This window comes from Taudactylus pleione, unplaced genomic scaffold (assembly GCF_031769625.1).
Source record: "Taudactylus pleione unplaced genomic scaffold, aTauple2 ptg000198l, whole genome shotgun sequence".
Classification (NCBI taxonomy): Eukaryota; Metazoa; Chordata; class Amphibia; order Anura; family Myobatrachidae; genus Taudactylus; species Taudactylus pleione.
Genome location: NW_028284600.1, coordinates 8,074,901 through 8,096,894, shown reverse-complemented (window position 1 = coordinate 8,096,894; position 21,994 = coordinate 8,074,901). Strand labels below are relative to the sequence as shown.

The 21,994-nt window shown below is 44.2% G+C and overlaps 1 protein-coding gene across 1 annotated transcript in view; it reads right to left on the bottom strand.

Annotated features, from left to right (window-relative positions):
* Positions 1 to 291: 291 nt before the first annotated feature.
* The window catches only part of CPXM2 (carboxypeptidase X, M14 family member 2), a 123,523-nt gene continuing 101,820 nt past the window's right edge, over positions 292 to 21,994 (bottom strand). The window contains exon 15 of the mRNA XM_088476888.1: positions 292 to 1,533. Coding sequence (XP_088333014.1) covers positions 1,283 to 1,533 — 251 coding nt within the window. The 3' untranslated portion in view covers positions 292 to 1,282. The remainder of the gene's footprint in view (positions 1,534 to 21,994) is intronic.

Genomic DNA, 21,994 nt, shown 5'->3' with positions numbered 1-21,994 from the left:
CGATTTTTTCAAACGATTATCATTAAACGATATCATTTAACGATAATCGTTCAAAAAATCGTTGTGTGTGTATGCAGCTAGTAAATGAACGATTTTAGTAAACGATTTTCGTTCATTTTTCCCTTGAAAAAATTAACGAAAATCGTTTAATAAAATCGTTCATTTACTAAATCGTTGTGTGTGTGTGTATGCAGCTAATACTTAATCTAAGACATATTTTGGTATAGAGCAAAATAAACCACCTTAGAATTTCATTAGTGAAATGTTAGGAAGATTTCCAGCATAAAGGGTTTATGGTATCATTTTATAGCATGAAAACTAAACATATTAAATGTCACGTAAATGAAGAATAAGCACGTGGCAGGAACAATTAAAAGCCAACAAAAACATACTAAAACTGAAGTCCAGATATGGCAACCCCAGGATTATAAGTGTTTAATATTAATGCAGAGAGGTGTCTTGTGGTCTTATTTTCCATTCAGCGTTCAGTATTCTTCACTGCTATAAAAGAAGTTTCTGTTTCCTGTTAGAACATTGGGATTTTACATTTTCCTTTTACAAATTCCTAGGATACGGCACGGAACAATATTGTGTAGTGTCTTTAGAAATAACTAAAAGCTTAATCTTTAAGGCTTGTTTGAGAAAAGTCAGTGCACGGTATTGTCACCAGATTTCATTGCCTGTTCATCCAGAGTTTTCCATTCTTGAAGTTGGTGTGGACTGAACCGCCTATACCTAATCAGATCTACAGAATGTGCACAGCAGTACAGATTATTTCAGGAGATACTTGTGGGAGGTGACTTGTGCTAGTTAGTGCTGGGCTACATTTGAGAGGGACAGTGTCACGACATGAGGACTTCATGTAAGGGTTCTATCAATCTGACACAGTGACACTATGGTGTCATAGAAAACTCTATATGAAAGTTCATATACTCAACTTGTACTGAAGTTTTAAGTGCAGGGTCAAATGTGTCTGAAGGTTGCTTTTCCCAAATAGTTAAAGTGGAAGTTTATGGAATGACCAGCTCCAGGTGTGGTGAGGAACAAGCTTAGCGGTTCCCACAGGTATAAATTGCTGTAGTGTTTAAGCTAGCCAAAGGTCGCAAAATGTAAGTGCAAACAGCCGGAATGCAAACGGTTTTAAGAAGCTCCTATCTATACGCAACTTAACTTTGGGTCAAATCTCCAAACTCTTAAGTCCATACAACCAGTAAATTACAAGTGGCTGACGTATCTGCTTCCCACCTTGATGTTGCTTAAGCATCTAAAGCAGGGATGCATTCTAAGTATGACGACCCGGCCTGACTTTGACTCTCCTGCGCCGGAGGGACATGCTCACTGGCTGCTTTCCAAACCTCTCCATGATCTCCTTGATACGTGCCAGGTTGGACTTGGCCAGGACGAAGTCGCAGCGTGTAGCTCTCATTTCGTATCCCACATGACAGTTCTTGGTGGAGAGGGTGAACCCTTCAGCCCGAGCCGTTACTGCATATTCTCCTGGGTTCAGCAGCCGCCAGTAGTCGCCATCACTCGCTAGAATTGAAAAGTACAAATACTTTACAACTTGTGATTCAAATAAATAAGTAAGCTGCTTAATATGAGTTACTACCAGCATTCCAAACATATATGTAAGTTGCTTGAGATAAGTCTTGAGCGGTAGTTGGTAGATCCAGTGGGCCAAAGGACCTCTGATGATGTCACAACCACGTAACCCGGTTAGGATTAGGCTGCAGGGGGGAGGGGGGCGGCAGATGTTCAACTCATGTAACAATCTAATTATTGTAGGAACACCTAAGTATTTTTATTGATAGCTGGCAACTATAGCACATAACATTATAAATGATATGATATGAACTCACTAACATGCCAATAGTGGCTCCAAAGGGGATGCAATCGGGAAGCCGGCTGACATTATACCGACAGCCGGCTTCCCGACAGTCATATCCCGGCGAGGGTGAAATGACCAGCGTCTAGATGTAGACACCGCGCATTTCACCGACGCCGGGAGACCGGCATCCCGATTGAAGGGATGCCAGGCGCCGCGAGCGGACAGCCGCGGGGGGGAGGGTTAGGTTTAGGGCTCCCGCGGGGGACTTAGGGTTAGGCACCCCCCACGGGAGGTTAGGGTTAGGCTAGGGGGAGGGAGGGTTAGGGTTAGGCACCCCTGGGGGAAGGATAGGGTTAGGCAGCGGGGAAGGGGGGGTTAGGTATAGGCACTTAGAGGGGGGATTAGGGTTAGGCACTTGGGGGGGAGGTTAGGGTTAGGCACCCCTAAGGGAGGGTTAGGGTTAGGGGGGTAGGTTAGGTTAGTTCATACTTACCTGGGAACGATCGGGATTTCCAGCACTGTCGGGCTGCCGCTGCCGGGATCTGTTCCTCCGTCGGCCTGATGCTGCCGGGATTCGAATTGCCGGCCATGCGGCCAGCGGTATTACATACCGATTCCCTCCAAAGTTATAGTTAATGTAACACAGCAATGCTTGAAATTAACGAATATAGTAAATCGTTCAACCCATGTGTTTCTATTTCTGAGGAATACAATAGCCCTATATGAAAATCATAATATGAAATAAATCTGCAAGGAGAGACTCAGAAAATTGCACCAACAAATGGCTTTTCACGAGAGTAAACTATGCCACACATGAAAAACTGGCAGATCCTTAGATCACGATGACAGGCAAGACAGAACTATTCATCTCTCAGACTAAGTGCAGCAATAAATAAGAGATAGCTTTGTCACTTTTATTTAAAAAATATAAGCATAAGAGAGAGCGTGGGTGGTTTAAACTAATCCTGGCAGCGGATATACTCAGCATGTGGTAACTGGAACTATTCCCAGTATTACTGTAAGTTTCTAATTACTGAACTGTTAATTACAAAGCGAAATATACACTTAATCCTGTGCTCGCTAAGAGCCTGGTGTTTTAGAACAAAGGGAGAAAGGATAAGATTAATGGGATACAGTTGTATTCCCCTTGAGAAAATGTGCAGCTAAATGATGAAATGCCATGAAAAAATGCCATGGTTATATTAGCATTTTATTTATTTTTGTGTGTAAAGACAAAAAAAAGTAAAATATATATATATATATATATATATATATATACACACAAAATATATATATATATATATATAGATATATATATATATAGATATATATATATACACAGTCAGGTGCATAAATATTGGGACACTGACAGAATTTTCATATTTTGGCCTCTATTCACAACCACAATGGCATTGAAATGAAACAAACAAGATGTGCTTTAACTGCAGACTTTCAGATTTAATTTGAGGGTAATTACATCCAAATCAGGTGAACGGTGTAGGAATTACAATGGTTTCTATATGTCACTCCCACCTTTTAAGGGGCCAAAAGTAATGGGACAAACTAAACAATCCTAAATCTAACTTTCACTTTTTAATACTTTGTTGCAAATCCTTTGCAGGCAATTACAGCCTGAAGTCTGGAACGCATAGACATCACCAGACGCTGGGTTTCATCCCTGGTGATGCTCTGCCAGGCCTCTACTGCAAATGTCTTCAGTTCCTCCTTGTTCTTGGAGAATTTTCCCATCAGTTTTGTCTTCATCAAGTGAAATGCATGCTCAATCGGATTCAAGTCAGGGGATTGACTTGGCCATTGCATAACATTCCACTTTTTAGCCTTAAAAAACTCTTTGGTTGCTTTTGCAGTATGCTTCGGGTCATTGTCCATCTGCACTGTGAAGCGCCGTCCAATGAGTTCTGAAGCATTTGACTGAATATGAGCATATAATATTGCCCAAAACACTTCAGAATTAATTCTGCCGCTCAGCCTACACTTCCCTAACTGACCCCCATCCCCGGGCTTGTGCTGCCGCGATCGGCGCTTCAACTCACCCTTCACTAACTTAAACTTGCCCCTCCCCGCGTCGATCTGCTGCCGCTATCAAGGTCGGCCAGCTGCACAGCTTATGTGCAGTGAAAGTGCACGGCAGACCTTTAAGCTTAATTTTAAAATATGGCAGACGGAGCCTTTGCTCCGCCTCCAGCCCCTCCGTGGCCCGCCTCCAACCTCCCACAGATGTCACATCACACCACACCGTGAGTAGGCAGCAGATGTGATGCAACTTGCGCCTTGCGGCACTGTGCCAGGCTGCTGGCGCCCAGCGAACTGACTGATGGTTGCTGTTATTATTGTGTGCTGCAGCAGCAGGTAGGCAGCAGCTGAATAATAAAGAAAATGAATATATAACATATTAAAGTAAGTTTATATACGTGATTTACACATGATAGATACATATGACCTATATAACATGTATATTATATATACACGGTATATAAATATGTATGTATATATATGTATATATGCAAATGTATATATATATATATATATACACAGTATATATACATATGCATGTATATGTATATATACATACATATTAATATTCTGTATGTATATTATATATGCATATATAGATACATATTAATATACTGTACATATATGTATATTATATATACATATGCATATATACATATATAAATATACATACATATTAATATACTGTATATATATGTATATTATATATACATATGCATATATACATATTAATATACTGATATATATATATATATACACAGTCAGGTCCATAAATATTGGGACATTGACAGAATGTTCATATTTTGGCCTCTATTCACCACCACAATGGCTTTGAAATGAAACAAACAAGATGTGCTTTAACTGCAGACTTTCAGATTTAATTTGAGGGTAATTACATCCAAATCAGGTGAACGGTGTAGGAATTACAATGGTTTCTATATGTCACTCCCACCTTTTAAGGGGCCAAAAGTAATGGGACAAACTAAACAATCCTAAATCTAACTTTCACTTTTTAATACTTTGTTGCAAATCCTCTGCAGGCAATTACAGCCTGAAGTCTGGAACGCATAGACATCACCAGACGCTGGGTTTCATCCCTGGTGATGTTCTGCCAGGCCTCTACTGCAAATGTCTTCAGTTCCTGCTTGTTCTTGGAGCATTTTCCCTTCAGTTTTGTCTTCATCAAGTGAAATGCATGCTCAATCGGATTCAGGTCAGGGGATTGACTTGGCCATTGCATAACATTCCACTATTTAGCCTTAAAAAACTCTTTGGTTGCTTTTGCAGTATGCTTCGGGTCATTGTCCATCTGCACTGTGAAGCGCCGTCCAATGAGTTCTGAAGCATTTGACTGAATATGAGCATATAATATTGCCCAAAACACTTCAGAATTAATTCTGCCGCTCAGCCTACACTTCCCTAACTGACCCCCCTCCCCGGGCTTGTGCTGCCGCGATCGGCGCTTCAACTCACCCTTTACTAACTTAAACTTGCCCCTCCCCGCGTCGATCCGCTGCCGCTATCAAGGTCGGCCAGCTGCACAGCTTATGTGCAGTGAAAGTGCACGGCAGACCTTTAAGCTTAATTTTAAAATATGGCAGACGGAGCCTTTGCTCCGCCTCCAGCCCCTCCACGGCCCGCCTCCAACCTCCCACAGATGTCACATCACACCACACCGTGAGTAGGCAGCAGATGTGATGCAACTTGCGCCTTGCGGCACTGTGCCAGGCTGCTGGCGCCCAGCGAACTGACTGATGGTTGCTGTTATTATTGTGTGCTGCAGCAGCAGGTAGGCAGCAGCTGAATAATAAAGAAAATGAATATATAACATATTAAAGTACGTTTATATACGTGATTTATACATGATAGATACATATGACCTATATAACATGTATATTATATATACACGGTATATAAATATGTATGTATATATATGTATATATGCAAATGTATATATATATATATATATATATATATATACACACACAGTATATATACATATGCATGTATATGTATATATACATACATATTAATATTCTGTATGTATATTATATATGCATATATATATAGATACATATTAATATACTGTACATATATGTATATTATATATACATATGCATATATACATATATATATACACATACATATTAATATACTGTATATATATGTATATTATATATACATATGCATATATACATATTAATATACTGATATATATATATATATATATACATACAGTATATATATATATATATATATATATATATATATATATACAGTCAGGTCCATAAATATTGGGACATTGACAGAATGTTCATATTGTGGCCTCTATTCACCACCACAATGGGTTTGAAATGAAACAAACAAGATGTGCTTTAACTGCAGACTTTCAGATTTAATTTGAGGGTAATTACATCCAAATCAGGTGAACGTGTAGGAATTACAACGGTTTCAATATGTGCCTCCCACTTTTTAAGGGGCCAAAAGTAATGGGACAAACTAAACAATCCTAAATCTAACTTTCACTTTTTAATACTTTGTTGCAAATCCTTTGCAGGCAATTACAGCATAAAGTCTGGAACGCATAGACATCATCAGACGCTGGGTTTCATCCCTGGTGATGCTCTGCCAGGCCTCTACTGCAAATGTCTTCAGTTTCTGCTTGTTCTTAGGGCATTTTCCCTTCAGTTTTGTCTTCATCAAGTGAAATGCATGCTCAATCGGATTCAGGTCAGGGGATTGACTTGGCCATTGCATAACATTCCACTTTTTAGCCTTAAAAAACTCTTTGGTTGCTTTTGCAGTTTGCTTCGGGTCATTGTCCATCTGCACTGTGAAGTGCCGTCCAATGAGTTCTGAAGCATATGACTGAATATGAGCATATAATATTGCCCGAAACACTTCAGAATTCATTCTGCTGCTTTTGTCAGCAGTCACATCATCAATAAGTACAATGGAACCAGTTCCATTGGCAGCCATACATGCCCACGCCATGACACTACCACCACCATGCTTCACTGATGAGGTGGTATGTTTTGGATCATGAGCAGTTCCTTTCCTTCTCTTCTCTTCCCATCACTCTGGTACAAGTTGATCTTTGTCTCATCTGTCCATAGGATGTTGTTCCAAAACTGTAATGGCTTGTTTAGATGTTGTTTGGCAAACTCTAATCTGGTCTTCCTGTTTTTGTGGCTCACCAATGGTTTGCATCTTGTGGTGAACCCTCTATATTCACTCTTGTGAAGTCATCTCTTGATTGTTGACTTTGACACATATACATCTACCTCCTGGAGAGTGTTCTTGATTTGGCCAACTGTTGTGAAGGGGTTTTTCTTCACCAGGGAAATAATTATTTTGTCATCCACCACAGTTGTTTTCCGTGGTCTTCTGGGTCTTTTGGTGTTGCTGAGCTCTCCGGTGCGTTCTTTCTTTTTAAGAATGTTCCAAACAGTTGATTTGGCCACACCTAATGTTTTTGCTATCTCTCTGATGGGTTTGTTTTGATTTTTCAGCCTAATGATGGCCTGCTTCACTGATAGTGACAGCTCTTTGGATCTCATATTGAGAGTTGACAGCAACTAATTCCAAATGCAAATGTCACACCTAGAATCAACTCCAAACCTTTTACCTGCTTAATTGATAATGAAATAACGAGGGAATAGCCCACGCCTCTCCATGAAATAGCTTTTGAAGTGATAGTCCCATTACTTTTGGCCACTTAAAAAGTGGGAGGCACATATTGAAACTGTTGTAATTCCTACACCGTTTACCCGATTTGGATGTAATTACCCTCAAATTAAATCTGAAAGTCTGCAGTTAAAGGACATCTTGTTTGTTTCATTTCAAAGCCATTGTGGTGCTGAATAGAGGCCAAAATATGAAAATTCTGTCAATGTCCCAATATTTATGCACCTGACTGTATATATATATATATATATATATATATATATATATATTTCGGCACTAGAGAATTTTACAATAGTAAAAGAAAGGGGCTATTTAAAGGGGACCTGCAAAATGGATCTGTGGGTTTTTACAAATCTCTATTAAGCGCTGCGGATTATGGGTCTCATTCAGACCCGGTTGCAAGCGCCGATGCGCTCACAACCGGGTCGATGGTCCCCACAGAGCATATCCGAGACCCGCTAGGTAACCCACAGCTTAGCTTGCGACCTGGAGGCAGCACTTCAAAACAAGAAGTGCCTGCCCTCATTCAGAGTGAGCAATCACTTCTTGCGATCGACTCTGAATGAGGGCCTATGTGTGCACTATATAAATAACTGGTAATAAATAATACATAAATAAAAGGAAATAAAGGAATGTATATGAGGTAGTGTCACCGATACACATCTACCTCTGCTACTAGTATAGAACTAGACTAATATGAGACAGATGCTAGCAAATATATAGTCACTTCACTTGTAGTGGGATTTATCAACCAAAAAGTAGTTTTTATTTATTAAGGTATTGCTTAACCACCACTGTTGTAAAAAGGGCCTGGGGGAGACTTATCAAACATTCTAAATAGGACAAGTGGAGAGGATTCCCATAGCAACCAAAGAGATACTAGCTTTCATTCTGAGGAATGTTCTAGATAAAAGCTAGAATGTGATTGGACAACTCATCCACTTGTCCTCTTCAGGAGGTTTGATAAATCTCCAATATAATGGTTATAAAACAAAAACGTTATATCTGTACAACACACAGAAGAGGCCATATGGAGCGGACTCTGCATGTTTCCAGTCGCTAGGAGCAGGGGTGTAACTAGGTATTTGAAGGCCCCATAGTAAAAGTTTGTAAGGGTCCCTATGTACCACCCAAAGGTGAAATGTGTGTATAACCCAGGTAACTTTGACAAGGAATATGGACCCCCTAAGTGCTGAGCCCCATAGCAGCTGCCCCCCTTGCACCTACGGTAGTTACACCCGTGACTAGGAGACACCTGAGCCCCTAACTGAACTTCATATCCAGGTGTTTGATGTCTTAAACAGGGGCGTATCTACCCATTGGCTAGGATGGAAGTCGCCAGGGGCGCCAGGCCAAAGGGGGGGCGCTGTCCGGCAGTGCCACCAGCAGCCAATGGGTGGACTACCCCAGAGGCTTGAGTTAGCCACGCTAGTCCCCCGGGCCCCAAGTGTAGGGCAGACCGCAGTGAGAGCAGTTTGCCCTACACAGTTACAAACACACAGCTGCCAGCGGCAGCTGGCAGCTGTGTGTTTGTTATATCAGCCAGCCAATGAGAGTCAAACAGACTCTCATTGGCTGCTGCGTCGTCCACGGAGGGAGCCGACTGAAGCTCACTCATGAGCTCCGTCTTCCGGCTCCCTCCGCAGCGGGTGATGGGAGAGACGTCATGATGTCTCTCCCATCCCATAGTACAGAGCAAGAGCGGGCCCGGAGGAGTGGACAGCGGCGGTCGTCGGCAGTAGAGGGGATCAGGTAAGTTGATTTTTTTTTGTTTTTTTTCTATGGCACAGCACAGGGGGTGGGGGGGGGGGAGTGTGGAGACTAGGGGGCACTGTATAGGGAGTGGCCGCTACTGGGGGCACGTTATGGGGGGGTGGATGCTACTGGCGGCACTGTATTGTGGGGGCAGCTACTGGGGGCATGTTGGGGGGGATGGCCGCTACTGGGGGCACTGTATTGTGGGGGATGCTACTGGGGGCACATTGGGGGGGATGGCCGCTACTGGGGGAACTGTATTGTGGGGGCCGCTACTGGGGGCACGTTATGGGGGGGATGGCCGCTACTGGGGGCACTGTATAGGGGGGACTAGTAATGGGGGCAATGCATAAGGGGAACTACTACTGGGGGCACTGCATAGAGGGGACTACTACTGGGGTCACTGCATAGGGTGGACTACTACTGGGGGCACTGCACAGGGTGGACTACTACTGGGGGCACTGGATAGAGGGGACTACTACTGGGGGCACTGCACAAGGTGGACTACTATTGGGGGCACTGCATAGAGGGGACTACTACAGGGGGCACTGCATAGGGGGGACTACTACTGGGGGCACTTCCTGAAATTATGGGGGAGGGGGGCGCCAGTCTATTACCTTGCCAAGGGTGCTCGGATCCCTAGATACACCCCTGGTCTTAAAGATTAAAATAATGGGGTTAATGTATTAAGCAGTGAAAAGAATGGAGAAAAAGACCAGTGTAGTAGATTCCCATAGCAACCAATCAGCTTCAAGATAGCATTTATCAAATACATTCTGTAAAATGATAAGTAGAAACTGATGGTTGCTATGGGCAACTTGTTCAATGTTATACTTCTCCACTCTTTTCACTGCTTGATACATGAACCGCTATATGCCATAGTGGTTGATGCAGTTATATTACAAATGCGGAAAAACTACCAATTTTAGAGGATTATTGCAATACCTAGGGCTCGCCTTATGTATTAAAAGAGGGGTTACTGTAGAAATCAGAGATATCCGCTGTGGACAGGCGGCACAGAAGCCCCATAGAATTATATGAGGCTGCGATGTGTCTGCATGCAGCAAGCTCTGGACAGGGTAACTTTTCTGAGCCTCTGTACGATAGGCAGCACCATCTATAGATGACATTGCCTATCTAAGCCTATGGGCTTCTGTTTGCAAAAAACAACGGAGAGGGATCCAAGGGATCCCTCTCCATCAACCTTCGGATTTAGCATGCGGAGGCTGATGGCTGTGCACGCGCAGTTGAACTCCTGGGTTATAAACCAGGAAGTCTTCTCATCGCCAGGACAACGGTTATCGGGAGAGCTGACCTGGAAGGTAAGTGTGCCTGTATGCCAGCGAAAGAGGACGGAATGTATGCAAATTTTCATGGGAAAGTTGATACATCCCGCCCAGAACTGACTAATGTCCAAGAAGTAAAACATTTGAAGGGTGATGACAGGTGAAGGAGCCAGGTCCCAGCAAAGTACTCTATTGGCAAATGAAGCTCTTATTATTGGCACCTTGTGACCCTTAGACAAGACCACTAATCCCTATTTTGTGAAATTTACATTACAGGGATATTTTACTTGTGGGTCAGGGCTGAGTATGTTGTATAGGAAAGTGATCCCATGTAAAATTACACACTACAGTCCGAATTATTTAGGATAGAGAATGAATGTGTTATTTTGCCTATGAAGATTAGAATGATATCTGGCCACAGTAACTAACATTCATGAGTCAAGCGAGTGTCAGCCTTGGCTAGAGCCAGCTTATACTTTAAGCATTCTGACAGCACATGAAATCCTGCAAGACGGCCAAGTAGAGGTGTCAGCTTGTTGTGACTACGATCCTTTAAACCCTGTTTCCAAGGTTTGAAAACTTAGGGATATATTTTAGAAAGGGAGAAAAAATATTTTTGCCTAAAAGGTACATCCAGATGTTTTTTTTTCTTCCTTGAGCGTCTTGACTTTATAGATGTCATTGCCCAAACACCCCTCCATTTATTTGATTAGGATTGTAAAAAATCCCAAAACCTCATAAATGCTATGAGCAGGTTCCAGAACACAGCATGAGGGGAAAAGTGGTTTGCCGTATATAAAAAGATATGAAGAATCTGAAACGGTGCGCAGTTAAAACCACCATACAGCACAAATATTGTAAAAATTAGAGATGAGCGGGTCCGGTTCTAAGGGAACCGGACCCGCTCACCCGAACTTTGGGGATCCGGGGAGATCCGAGGCACCCCTCGGATCTCTCTCCTGCCCCGGATCCCTAATCGAGGCAAAACCTTGCGATCCTCTGTCGGATCTCGAGGTTTTGCCTCGAGCGGCCATTTTTAAAAATCCCTTTGCCTTCAATGGGAAAACCGCTGATTGGCTGACAGAGCCGTCTGTCACAGCTCTCAGCCAATCAGTGTTAAGCCTATTGAAAGCAGGGGAAAAAAGAAGATGGCGCTGGTTCCCGCAGCCGCACCCCCCGCGGCCGGCACCCCCTGCTGCCGACACCTGCTGCCAGCAACCCCCGCTGCCGACACACCAGCTGACGGCTTCCCCACTGCTAACACGGCCGGCAGCCACCCTGCTGACACCACTGGCTCCCCCATGCTGCCGACACCGCCGGCACCCTGCATTGAGAACACCCCTGCACTGCTGACACAGTGAGCAAACCTGCACTGAGGACACCGCTGGCACCCCAGCTCTGCCGACACAGCCGGTACCCTGCACTGAGGACACTGCCAGCACTCCCACACTGCCATTCTATGTACTGAGGATACTGTCAGGAACCCCTGCACTGCTGACACAGCCAGCAAATCTGCACTGAAGACACCACTGGCACCCCCGCTCTGCTGACACCGCCAGTACCCTGCACTGAGGACACTGCCAGCACCGCAGCAATGCCATCCCATGTACTGAGGACACCGTCAGCAACCCCCGCACTGCCAACACAGCCAGCAAACCTGCACTAAAGACACCACTGGCACCCCCGTACTGCCGACATCGCCGGAACCCTGCACTGAGAACACTGCCAGCACTGCAGCACTGCCATTCCATGTACTGAGGACACCGTCCGCAGCCCCGCTCTGCTGACACTGCTGTCACAGTAAGTGCACTATTGGTGTATCCAACCCACACTGTATTACACACTGTATCCGTGTTGGAAATTGGAAGCTGAACTGCCACATGTTAGTGCCGCCCACTGTGTCACTTAGCTTAGTTAGCCAGCTAGCTGGATGCAACCTTTTGGACTTAACTAGATGAAAAAAATAATATTGTGAGGTGGTCAAAATTGACTGGAAATGAGTGGAAATAAATGTTATTGAGGTTATTAATACAGTAGGAACAAAAAAAGGCTCATTTTATGTGATTTTAGCAGTTTTTTTTATTTTTTAAGAAAAAATCCAGATCCAAAACCAAAACACGAAAACAAAACACGGAGGTGAGGTTTTGGCAAAACCAATCCAGATCCAAAACCAGGGGAGATCCAGATCCAAAACCAAAACACGTGGGTCGGCGCACATCTCTAGTAAAAATACGTGTACATCCCCATATACACTAAATTTACATAATAGAAAAAAACTCCACAACAAGAAGGCGCTCAGTGGTTAACACATTATCTAAAATATCACCTCAGTGAAACAATCAGAAGATATATTAACAATATTCACCAATGATTCATGAATTTTTAGTAGGGATGTGCAGGCTCGGATTAGTTCGGATTTTCCCGCCAAATTCTGATTTATTTATTTTTTCCCACCAAAAATCAGGTCTCAAGGAGAGGCAAAATGTTATCTTTCATGGACAAACATCATCATTCCTGCACAAAAGTCCATGAAAGATCATGTTTATCCATGAAAGATGACGTTTTTCCTCTTTCTGAGACCCGATTTTTGGCAGACAATAAAGCTGAATTTGGCGGGAAAATCCAAACTAATCTGAGCCTGCACATCCCTAATTTTTACTACATGCAGATCCCAATTTAAATTATTTCTGTAGATCTGCAAAAACAAATGTCTCCCCTGCCCTTGTAGGACGCGTTTCCGACCTTAATGGGTCCTTCATCAGAAACGTATTGTGCTCACATAGTTCTCCCTTTATAAACCCTAAAGCTCAGCTGCCAACACTTACCGCTAATCGGCATCTTCTATTCAGCATGGCATGTGTAGGAGAATCAGGAACCGGAAGTGAAGCAGCTTTAGGGTTTATAAAGGGAGAACTATGTGAGCACAATACGCTTCTGATGAAGGACCCATTAAGGTCGGAAACGCGTTATGCGTAGCTCACGTTTACCTGACACTCCAGAGAGATTGCGGACACAGAAGGACCCGTGTGGTGATCTTGTATCCGGAGACCAGACCCAGCCTTCCCAGATTCCATACTTGGGACCGCTGTGATTATCCCTTCTGAAGCTGCTTTGCCTTTATGGAGTATTTATATATGCTGATTTATTTTTATCTATTGTAAGTGCGTTGATGTATTAAACCCACCATTTTAAAAAGGATTACTGCACTATATTCTATACTTTGTGTCTTCCCTAACCGAGCCCTATAAGGGCAGGGGAGACATTTGTTTTTGCAGACCTACAGAGAGAATTTAAATTGGGATCTGCATGTACTACAAATTCATGAATCATTGGTGAATATTGTTAATATATCTTTTTATTGTTTCACTGAGGTGATATTTTAGATAATGTGTAACCACTGGGCGCCTTTTTGTTGTATATAAAAAGAGAAATTAAATATTTGTCTAATGGACAATGAAACTGAGGCTTTGAATGAAGCAAGTCACAAAAAAAACTGCTGTGCTGTTTGATTGACTGACTGCTGCTGCTGCAGGGGCGAGGGCAGCGCTCTGATTGACTCTCTGAAGCAGTGAGATACAGTCAGAGATAGCAATATCCCTGTTGCTTAGCAGCAGCCTAGAGAGTGGAGGGAGTCAGGGACTGAGCAGGGTCAATTCTGAGGCAGACAGAGTGAGAGACAGCCTCCAACAAACCCATGAAGATGCCCTGATGCAGACACAGTAGCCAGGATAAAGCCAGGGGAAGCATAGCTATCAGGAATTAAAGAAACAAACAAACAACCATCAGAACACCATAGAATGATTTCCATTCGATGGTGGCAAACATTGGACTACCACCATTGGATTGGTAAAAAACACTACCATCGGAACAAAAACATTGATAATTAGTAACCATCGGATTCCGATATCCATCCCTATGCTGAACCTGCAGGCGGACTCCGGCCACCACTCCTCCAGCGTGAAGTGCTCCCTCTCCAGCATGATGTTTCCACTCAGCCATATGCCCTTGATGAACAGCAGACATCTCCCAGGAAAGTCAGCGCTGTTCTGGGATAGGAGCACAATGGAGAGGACATTGCTCATCACCATGTTCGGTAGCCGAGGAAGGGGTGCGCATGGAGGCTGCAGGAATATGCACGGTGCCCCAGCCCCGGGGACATGCTGCTGCTAATGCTTGCGGCAGCTGCAATACAAATCTCTCATTCGTGAACCTCCTGCCCTTCCCAGCACATCCCAGTGACTGGGCCCCATCCAGCTGCAGGGCAGCAGCAGAGGGGATTGTGCTGACACTGGTGAGAAGCAGAAGGCAGGAGTGAGATGCAGGGGCTTGTGGTGAGATGCAGGGGCCTGTGGTAAGAAGCAGGATGCTGTGGTAAAATGCAGGGGGCAGGAGTAAGAAGCGGGAGGCTGTGGCGAGATTAAATTGCTCCAGTGCTAAGCCAGAGTGGGTCGCTAGTTTTATATAATCTATTATAATAAAATTTCAGCCTGATCTAAATTAGGTCATCACACACGTTTGCATGATTACCTAATTGCTGATGTGGCACGTCACACCGTGTACGGCGCACGCCCCATATCCCACTGCATGCTGTGCACATTAGGCGTGACGTGCACGCTGCGCTGGGAGAGAAGAGGACCAGGAACGAGGGGGGGAGGGATTTAAGTATAATGGGAGGTGGTGGGTAGGAGCGGAGCGACTGCTGGGGAGGAACGGCTGAGGTGACTCTACAGATGCCAGATCCCTTTATTTACTAGTAATATATAATAATATACAATATATAATAATATATTATAATATAATATATAAATATAATCATCAAATTTGAGGATTATAGTAAACGCTCAGTCTGACAGAAGGAACTAAGAAAAGGTTAGGGTGATGATCAGTGAAAGGGCCAGCTTGTATATTAAGCACTCAGATGGTTACAATACTATGGAGGAGATGTATCAAATCATCGAAAGAGGACTAGTGAAGGTGTTAGAAACCAATCAGATTCTAGCTATCATTTATCTAGTACATTCTATAAAATGATAGCTAGTCACACATTTGGGTCTGGGGTTCCTGTTACCGGAAACAGCATTGTCACCTTAATGCCATCTGTGTCCCCGCAGACCGCCTGAGACCTGTGGTCACTCATCTGTAAACATGTTGTAATGCATAATTCGCCGCCATCTTGGACAGTGTCACATGATCTGACAAACCAGTCTCCACCAACTCTGATTACATGATTAAGCCAGCCTATCAGTTCTAAGGGTACCCTATTTAAACCAGCAAGTGCTTACTGCTCATCGCCAGTACAACAGCTCTCTCAGAGGATCAGTACCTTGACTCCTGGTTCTGTTTTGCGTACCTGCATTCTGTTCCAGTTATCTGCTTTAGTATTTGCTTCACAGCATTCAGCACTTGTTCACATTACCTGCTCCAGTATTTGCTTCAGAGCATTCAGCAACTGTTCCAGTTACCTGCTTCAGAAATTGCTTCACAGCATTCAGCACCTCCTTCAGTATTTGCTTCACAGCATTCAGCACCTGTTCCAGTTCGCTGCTCCAGTATTTGCTTCATAACAGTCTATTTCACCCTGTACCCTACCCTCCAACATGACCCATTCCATTAGGTACAAAATACTCTGCTCCTGGACTTACCACCTAATGTATGATTGCAGTCACCTGTGGTGAACTAGGTAATTGATGAGACAGGTGATTCAGCACAGGTGGCTGCAATCATCAATTAAGAGGGAAGTCCAGGAGCAGAGCATTTTGTACCTAATGGAACGGGTCATGTTGGAGGGTCTGCTGTACCAGTATTCTGCTTCAACTAATTCCAGTTTCCTGCTCCAGTTTTCTTCCCAGCATTCAGTCCTGATACACTCCTGCAGCCTGTTTTCATTGTGCAACAGAACCAAGTTCCAGTATCTCTAGCAGCCTGCTTCTATTGTGCTCCTGACACCTAGTTGAAAAGTTCATGCAGCCTGCTTCTATTGTGCTATAACACCCAGTTCATGTATCTCCAAAAACCTACTTCAGTTGTGCTTCCGGCACTCAGCTCTAGTGCATTATTGCAGTCTGTTCCAGATTTACCAATATACTACTACTACTCAGGGTTGCCGACAATCTGATAATAAATGATAATGATCCGCGCTGGGTATCTACGTAGAAATTGTATGATATCTAACATATATAATAGAGCCATATTATGTCACAAATATTTAATATCCCAAATTACTAAACAGTAAAATACACAGTGTTATCCGTAATCTAAAACTTATAGAATAAACATAGTATAAAAGGGAGGAAGGGTAGAAGGAAACCATAAATGATACATATATATGAGCAGTAAAATAAAAAGACTTAGAAGGCCTTCTAATGTAAAATAATTGTAGCAAATTGAAAGCTAAAAAAGAAAAAGAAATCAATCCAAGATGTTGCAATACGTAACAGTCAATTCTAATTGAAAAACCTTTCTGTTTAAAAGTAGCATGTGATCCCCACAATGAAGGATTCACTGTAGGAATATAGCAGTCAGCACATAAAGTCATAGAGTGTACCCCGGGTAATCCTGAAAACATGCAGTGTATGCCAAAAAATGGATTATGCAAGCAGGACTTAATTGAATCATTGTTTAATAGAGAAATTCCCAACAGTCAGTACCAGGGACTTGGATATCCAATATGAGTATGCCAGCATGCATATATATAGTCCCTCTTATGGTAGAAACCGCTTGGTAAATGTGCCTGCTTCTAATGAAAATAAGGCAAGCGTGCACCACCTGGTGTTAGTCATGTGACAACTCACATTACTGCGGTCTTGAAATGTCTGGACCCTCCATTCGAGCGTCCTCGGAATCTGCAATAGAGGTCCTCCTGATGGATGGTTGCTAGTCCCCGGCCGGGTGAAAGCACAATGGGAGAGTTAATGGCGCTTAGTTCTTGCCATGATAAGATGAATTGATGTGGGATCCTTAACACGTTTCGTCACAACCCACGTGACTTTTTGAAAAGGTGTGCCGACATTCTGGCTGCCGCTTCTAGGAGGAGTCAGCAAGATCAGCACAGCAAGAGGAGTAATGCGAATTTGGGGGTAAGACTGGGGGTCATGACTGTGGGATCGCATCATTGCAGCTAGGCCCCCGCTACACAATTACAGGCATTTTGCAGCCAGGGTGGGGCCACGATGACACGATTTAGTGCAAATCGCACAATCGGCTCCCAATTACAAGGGGGGCAAACGGCGCAGGAGAGCAAACCTCCCTTGGTGCCGGCCGGAAGACTTGCCCACTCTTCCGGGGGGCCGGGAGCACCCTATTTTCGGGAGTCTCCTGACCATCCCTGGAGAGTAGGCAAGTATGCAGCTACCACTATTACGGGCTATCTTGATAGCCTGCACCTAGTCTCAGTTTCTGTTCCTTATCTTTAGCATCAGTCTTCTACTGCTTCGAGTAACCTGCAAAAGGAATAGCATTATTAAGCCACCCAGCGCATCAGTCACATTCCAGTCCATACATATAGCCCAAGGGGTCCCAATTCAAATCAGCAAATCCCAAGTGCTGTGACACACTAGAATCTGATTGGTTAATATGAGTAATGCCTTCACATGTCCTGTGTATAAGGATTAATAAAATCCCCCCCAAGTGAGACAGCCTTAATTCCAGAGTTGTCTCATTGTGATATTGTAAATCAATCACTTCCCCAGTGTCCCAGCTTTGTACATTTAGATTATAGGGATCGTTATTTGTAACATAAGAATCATTCTACATAAATGAAGATGTCCCTCTCTGAGAGAGCTGTTCTTTTCACAATTAACTTCTTATTACAAATGATCCATTCCCAACACCTGAACCACCACAAATGACAACCTCCCATGCTCATTCAGGAACAGGCAACACACCAAAGACAGGATTAGAACCAGGTAACACCTGCAGGTTATTTCTTTATTCTAGAGTTGGGGACATTTACCTCTAGGACATCTCTAAACAGGTTTCCACTCTTTAGCGGAACAAAACTAGAATCATTGACCTAGGGTGGTTGAGGGTACAATGTATATTGGCTGACGACAAACCTGTGCTCGTGCGAAAGGTATTGCTGGGTGCTAGGTGGTAAAAGCATTGAACAATTATACATTGTGTCACTGTGAACCCTTTATACCCCATGTCTAGTAATGTAAGCACACCTCATTCCTATTGCTTCTTCAGTATTAACAACCATTATTTGGTTTAATACTGTAAAAGCAGTTTATGAGAAACTTTTAAAAAATATTGTTACTCTATGTTTCAAAGTAATGCACCATATAAATATTCTACTGTATTAATGCATGAGAGGGTGCTACAGGGTAACATATATTATATATCCATTTTTACACTATTTTACACACTCTTTTGCAATATGTGGGAGTTATGTAGTCTGATTTAATACTTCACATCCTCCCTTAAGAAAATGAATGGCATTGAAGTGAACATTGTTGTATAAAACACAAGTGGGCACTATTGGTTCTATAGACAGTAGAAGACAGCATTGTCATGATCAGCACGTTTCATTAGGGTGTGCATCCAGAGAAATCTAGAAAGGGCGCATCTAGCTCCTCCCAGGGGCGTGTCTAGCTCTATCTTTATATCAATCCTCCCTCTTATAATGTCCCCCAATCTCCCCATATTATTCCCCCTTCAAGCTTCCCCATGTCATGTCCCGCCCAATCTCCCCCATATCATACCCCCCCAATCTCCCCCATATCATCATATCCCCCATCAAACCCCCCAAATCCATCTCTTCACTTATCTATGACCACATTTTGCTACACAGTATTGTCCCTTCTTCCCCCATTCACATTATGCTATATAGAGCGAGGACGGTGTATTTAGTATAGCACATGTACAACTTACTGCTCTGCTCCAGGTTCTTGTGGGTGGAGACAATTAGGATGTGAAGTGAAGGGGAGGTGTTGCTGCTTTGCTAAGTCTTGTGAGTTATTGAGTGACTCACTCACTGATACTGACTCACTCACTGATACTGACTCACTCACTGATACTGACTCACTGTGACAATCACATCAGAATGCCAGCGGCACTGGTCATTTTGCTGACAAGCACAGAGACAATGCCCAAGAAAGGGGGCGGGTGCTGGGCAAAGCCTGGACCCTAGGTGTGCACACATGTGGATCACCAATATCAGGGCACATTGCTATTTAGCTGCTTTTCAGACTGGTGGTGATACAGGCTAAAAGCTCCACTTGTATATGTCATGTCATGGAGGGTTCAGGTCTCACTCAGAAGCAGTGGCGTAACTAGGGTATTTGGAGCCCAGGGCAAATTTGAAAAGGGAGCCCCCCCTCATGTGCGCGCCGAAGGCGCGCGTGGCAAAAAAACGGGCGTGGTCACTTAAAAATGGGGCGTGTCAACATGACACACCCCTTTATTTTCAAACTGAACATTCCTATCCATATGCACCTTAACCCCAGTAGTACCCCCAGTATGCAGTTGTGGTCCCTCTCATGCAGGCCCATAGTAGTGCCCCTTTTACAGTATCCCCAGTAGTGGTCCCTCTTATACAGCCCCCAATTAGTTCCCCTTACTCAGTACCCCCAGTAGTGGCCCCCCAAATGCAGTGCCCCACGTAGTGTTCCCCCTTATGCAGTGCCCCCAGTAGCAGTCCCCACAATGCAGTGCGCCTAGTAGCGGTATCCCCGTATGCAGTGCCCTTTTATATAGTGCCCCCAACTGTACTCCCCCCCATGCAGTTTTCCCAGTAGTGGTCCCCTTATGCCGGCACCCTGTAGTGATCCCCCCTATCTAGTGCCCCCTGTAGTGGTCCCCGCAGTGCCCCTAGCAGTAAGCCCCTTATATAGTGCCCTCAGCAGTAGTGTCCCCCCCTCCCATGCAGTGCCCCCAGTAGTGGTCCCCCTGATGCAGGCTCCCAGTAGTGACCCCCCCCATCCAGTGGTCCCTGTAGTGGCCCTTCCTATTATTGCCCCCATTAGTGGTCCCCCGAGTGCAGTGCCCCCTTTAGAATGCCCCCAGTGGTAGTCCCCCCCCACGTAGTAGTCCCCAGTAGAGTAGCCCCCCCCCAGTAGAGGTCCTCCCAATGGCACCCCCAGTAGATGTCCCCCTCAGTAGTAGCCAACCCCTCCCCCGTTGTGCAGATAGGTAAGGTTTAAAAATAAATAAATATATATAAAAATATACTTACCTGATTCCACGCTGCTCCTGTCCGCGATGCCGCTGCCGCTCCCGCCCTCCAGTCCGCCCGGGCTGGTGTGCTCAGCATTATGGGACTGACGTCATGACGTCAGTCCCATTACCCACTGCAGGAGCCGGACGGAAGTCCGGCTCTTGCAGTGGGTGCTGCAGCAGTCAGTGAGAGTCTATCTGACTCTCATTGGCTGCTGTTTAACACACGCATCGCTGCCAGCACTGGCGGCGATGCGTGTGTTATGCACAGCCTGAGCCCGCCTCCTGGCGCTATTGGGCAAGCGCTCAGGGGGAGGGAACAGGCTCAGGCATGCAGCACAGGACCGGCGCTGGAAGCCTAGCGCCGGTCCTGTGCAAATGTGTAGCGCTGACCGCACTCCTTGCGGTCGGCGCTACACTGGCTATCTAGGGCGGGCGGGCCGGTACCGTGGTCGGCGGCGCTCCCCCGCGCCGCCGGTCCAACGGCGCCCAGGGCACGAACCCCGCTCGCTATGCCCTAGTTACGCCACTGCTCAGAAGTGATCACAGCAGTCCACAGCCTTGGTCAATAACATGCACTTATAGGGCAATTCAATTTGGAGCGAAAAGCCAGTTTTTGCGATAATTTTGCACCAATGACGTAATTTTCGCTGGTTTTGGTTTTACACCGTATTCAATTTCAAAGTCTTTTCGCAGGTTCGAAAAGTCTTTGAAAAAAAACGGGGATAACTTTTCACCACTGAATAGGTGGCGAAAAAAAGTGCAGAATTGGGGTTTAGGGGTGCAGGTTTAAAAAAATAGCCTGCATCCCTGGGAATGTCATTTTAAAATAAACTGTGTCAAAAAAAGTATAAAAAAAGAATAGGGACACCCCAAAAAAATTAAGTAATTTTGGGGTGAAAAAAAAAATGGGAAAAAAAGTGTTTAAAAATAGGGAAATAGGTTCAGGGCTATTCTGTAAATATGCGGCAGGTGTATTCTAGAATAGGCTATTAGCGGCAGGTGCATAGTTGCAGAATTTTTAAATAAAGACTTTAGGGACTTAAAAATATGTTAGTACCCATTTTCATGTACCCCAAATTTGATGGGACCACTTAAAAAAACGAGAAAAAAAACCTAAGTGCTCTTCTGCAACACTTCTTCAATGTCGGGAAAAAAACACCTGCTGCGGCTATTTAAAACCCCGACTTTCATTTGCAGGCTAAAACAGGGGTACCCATAGTGATCCCCCATGTTTTTACAGCTTTAG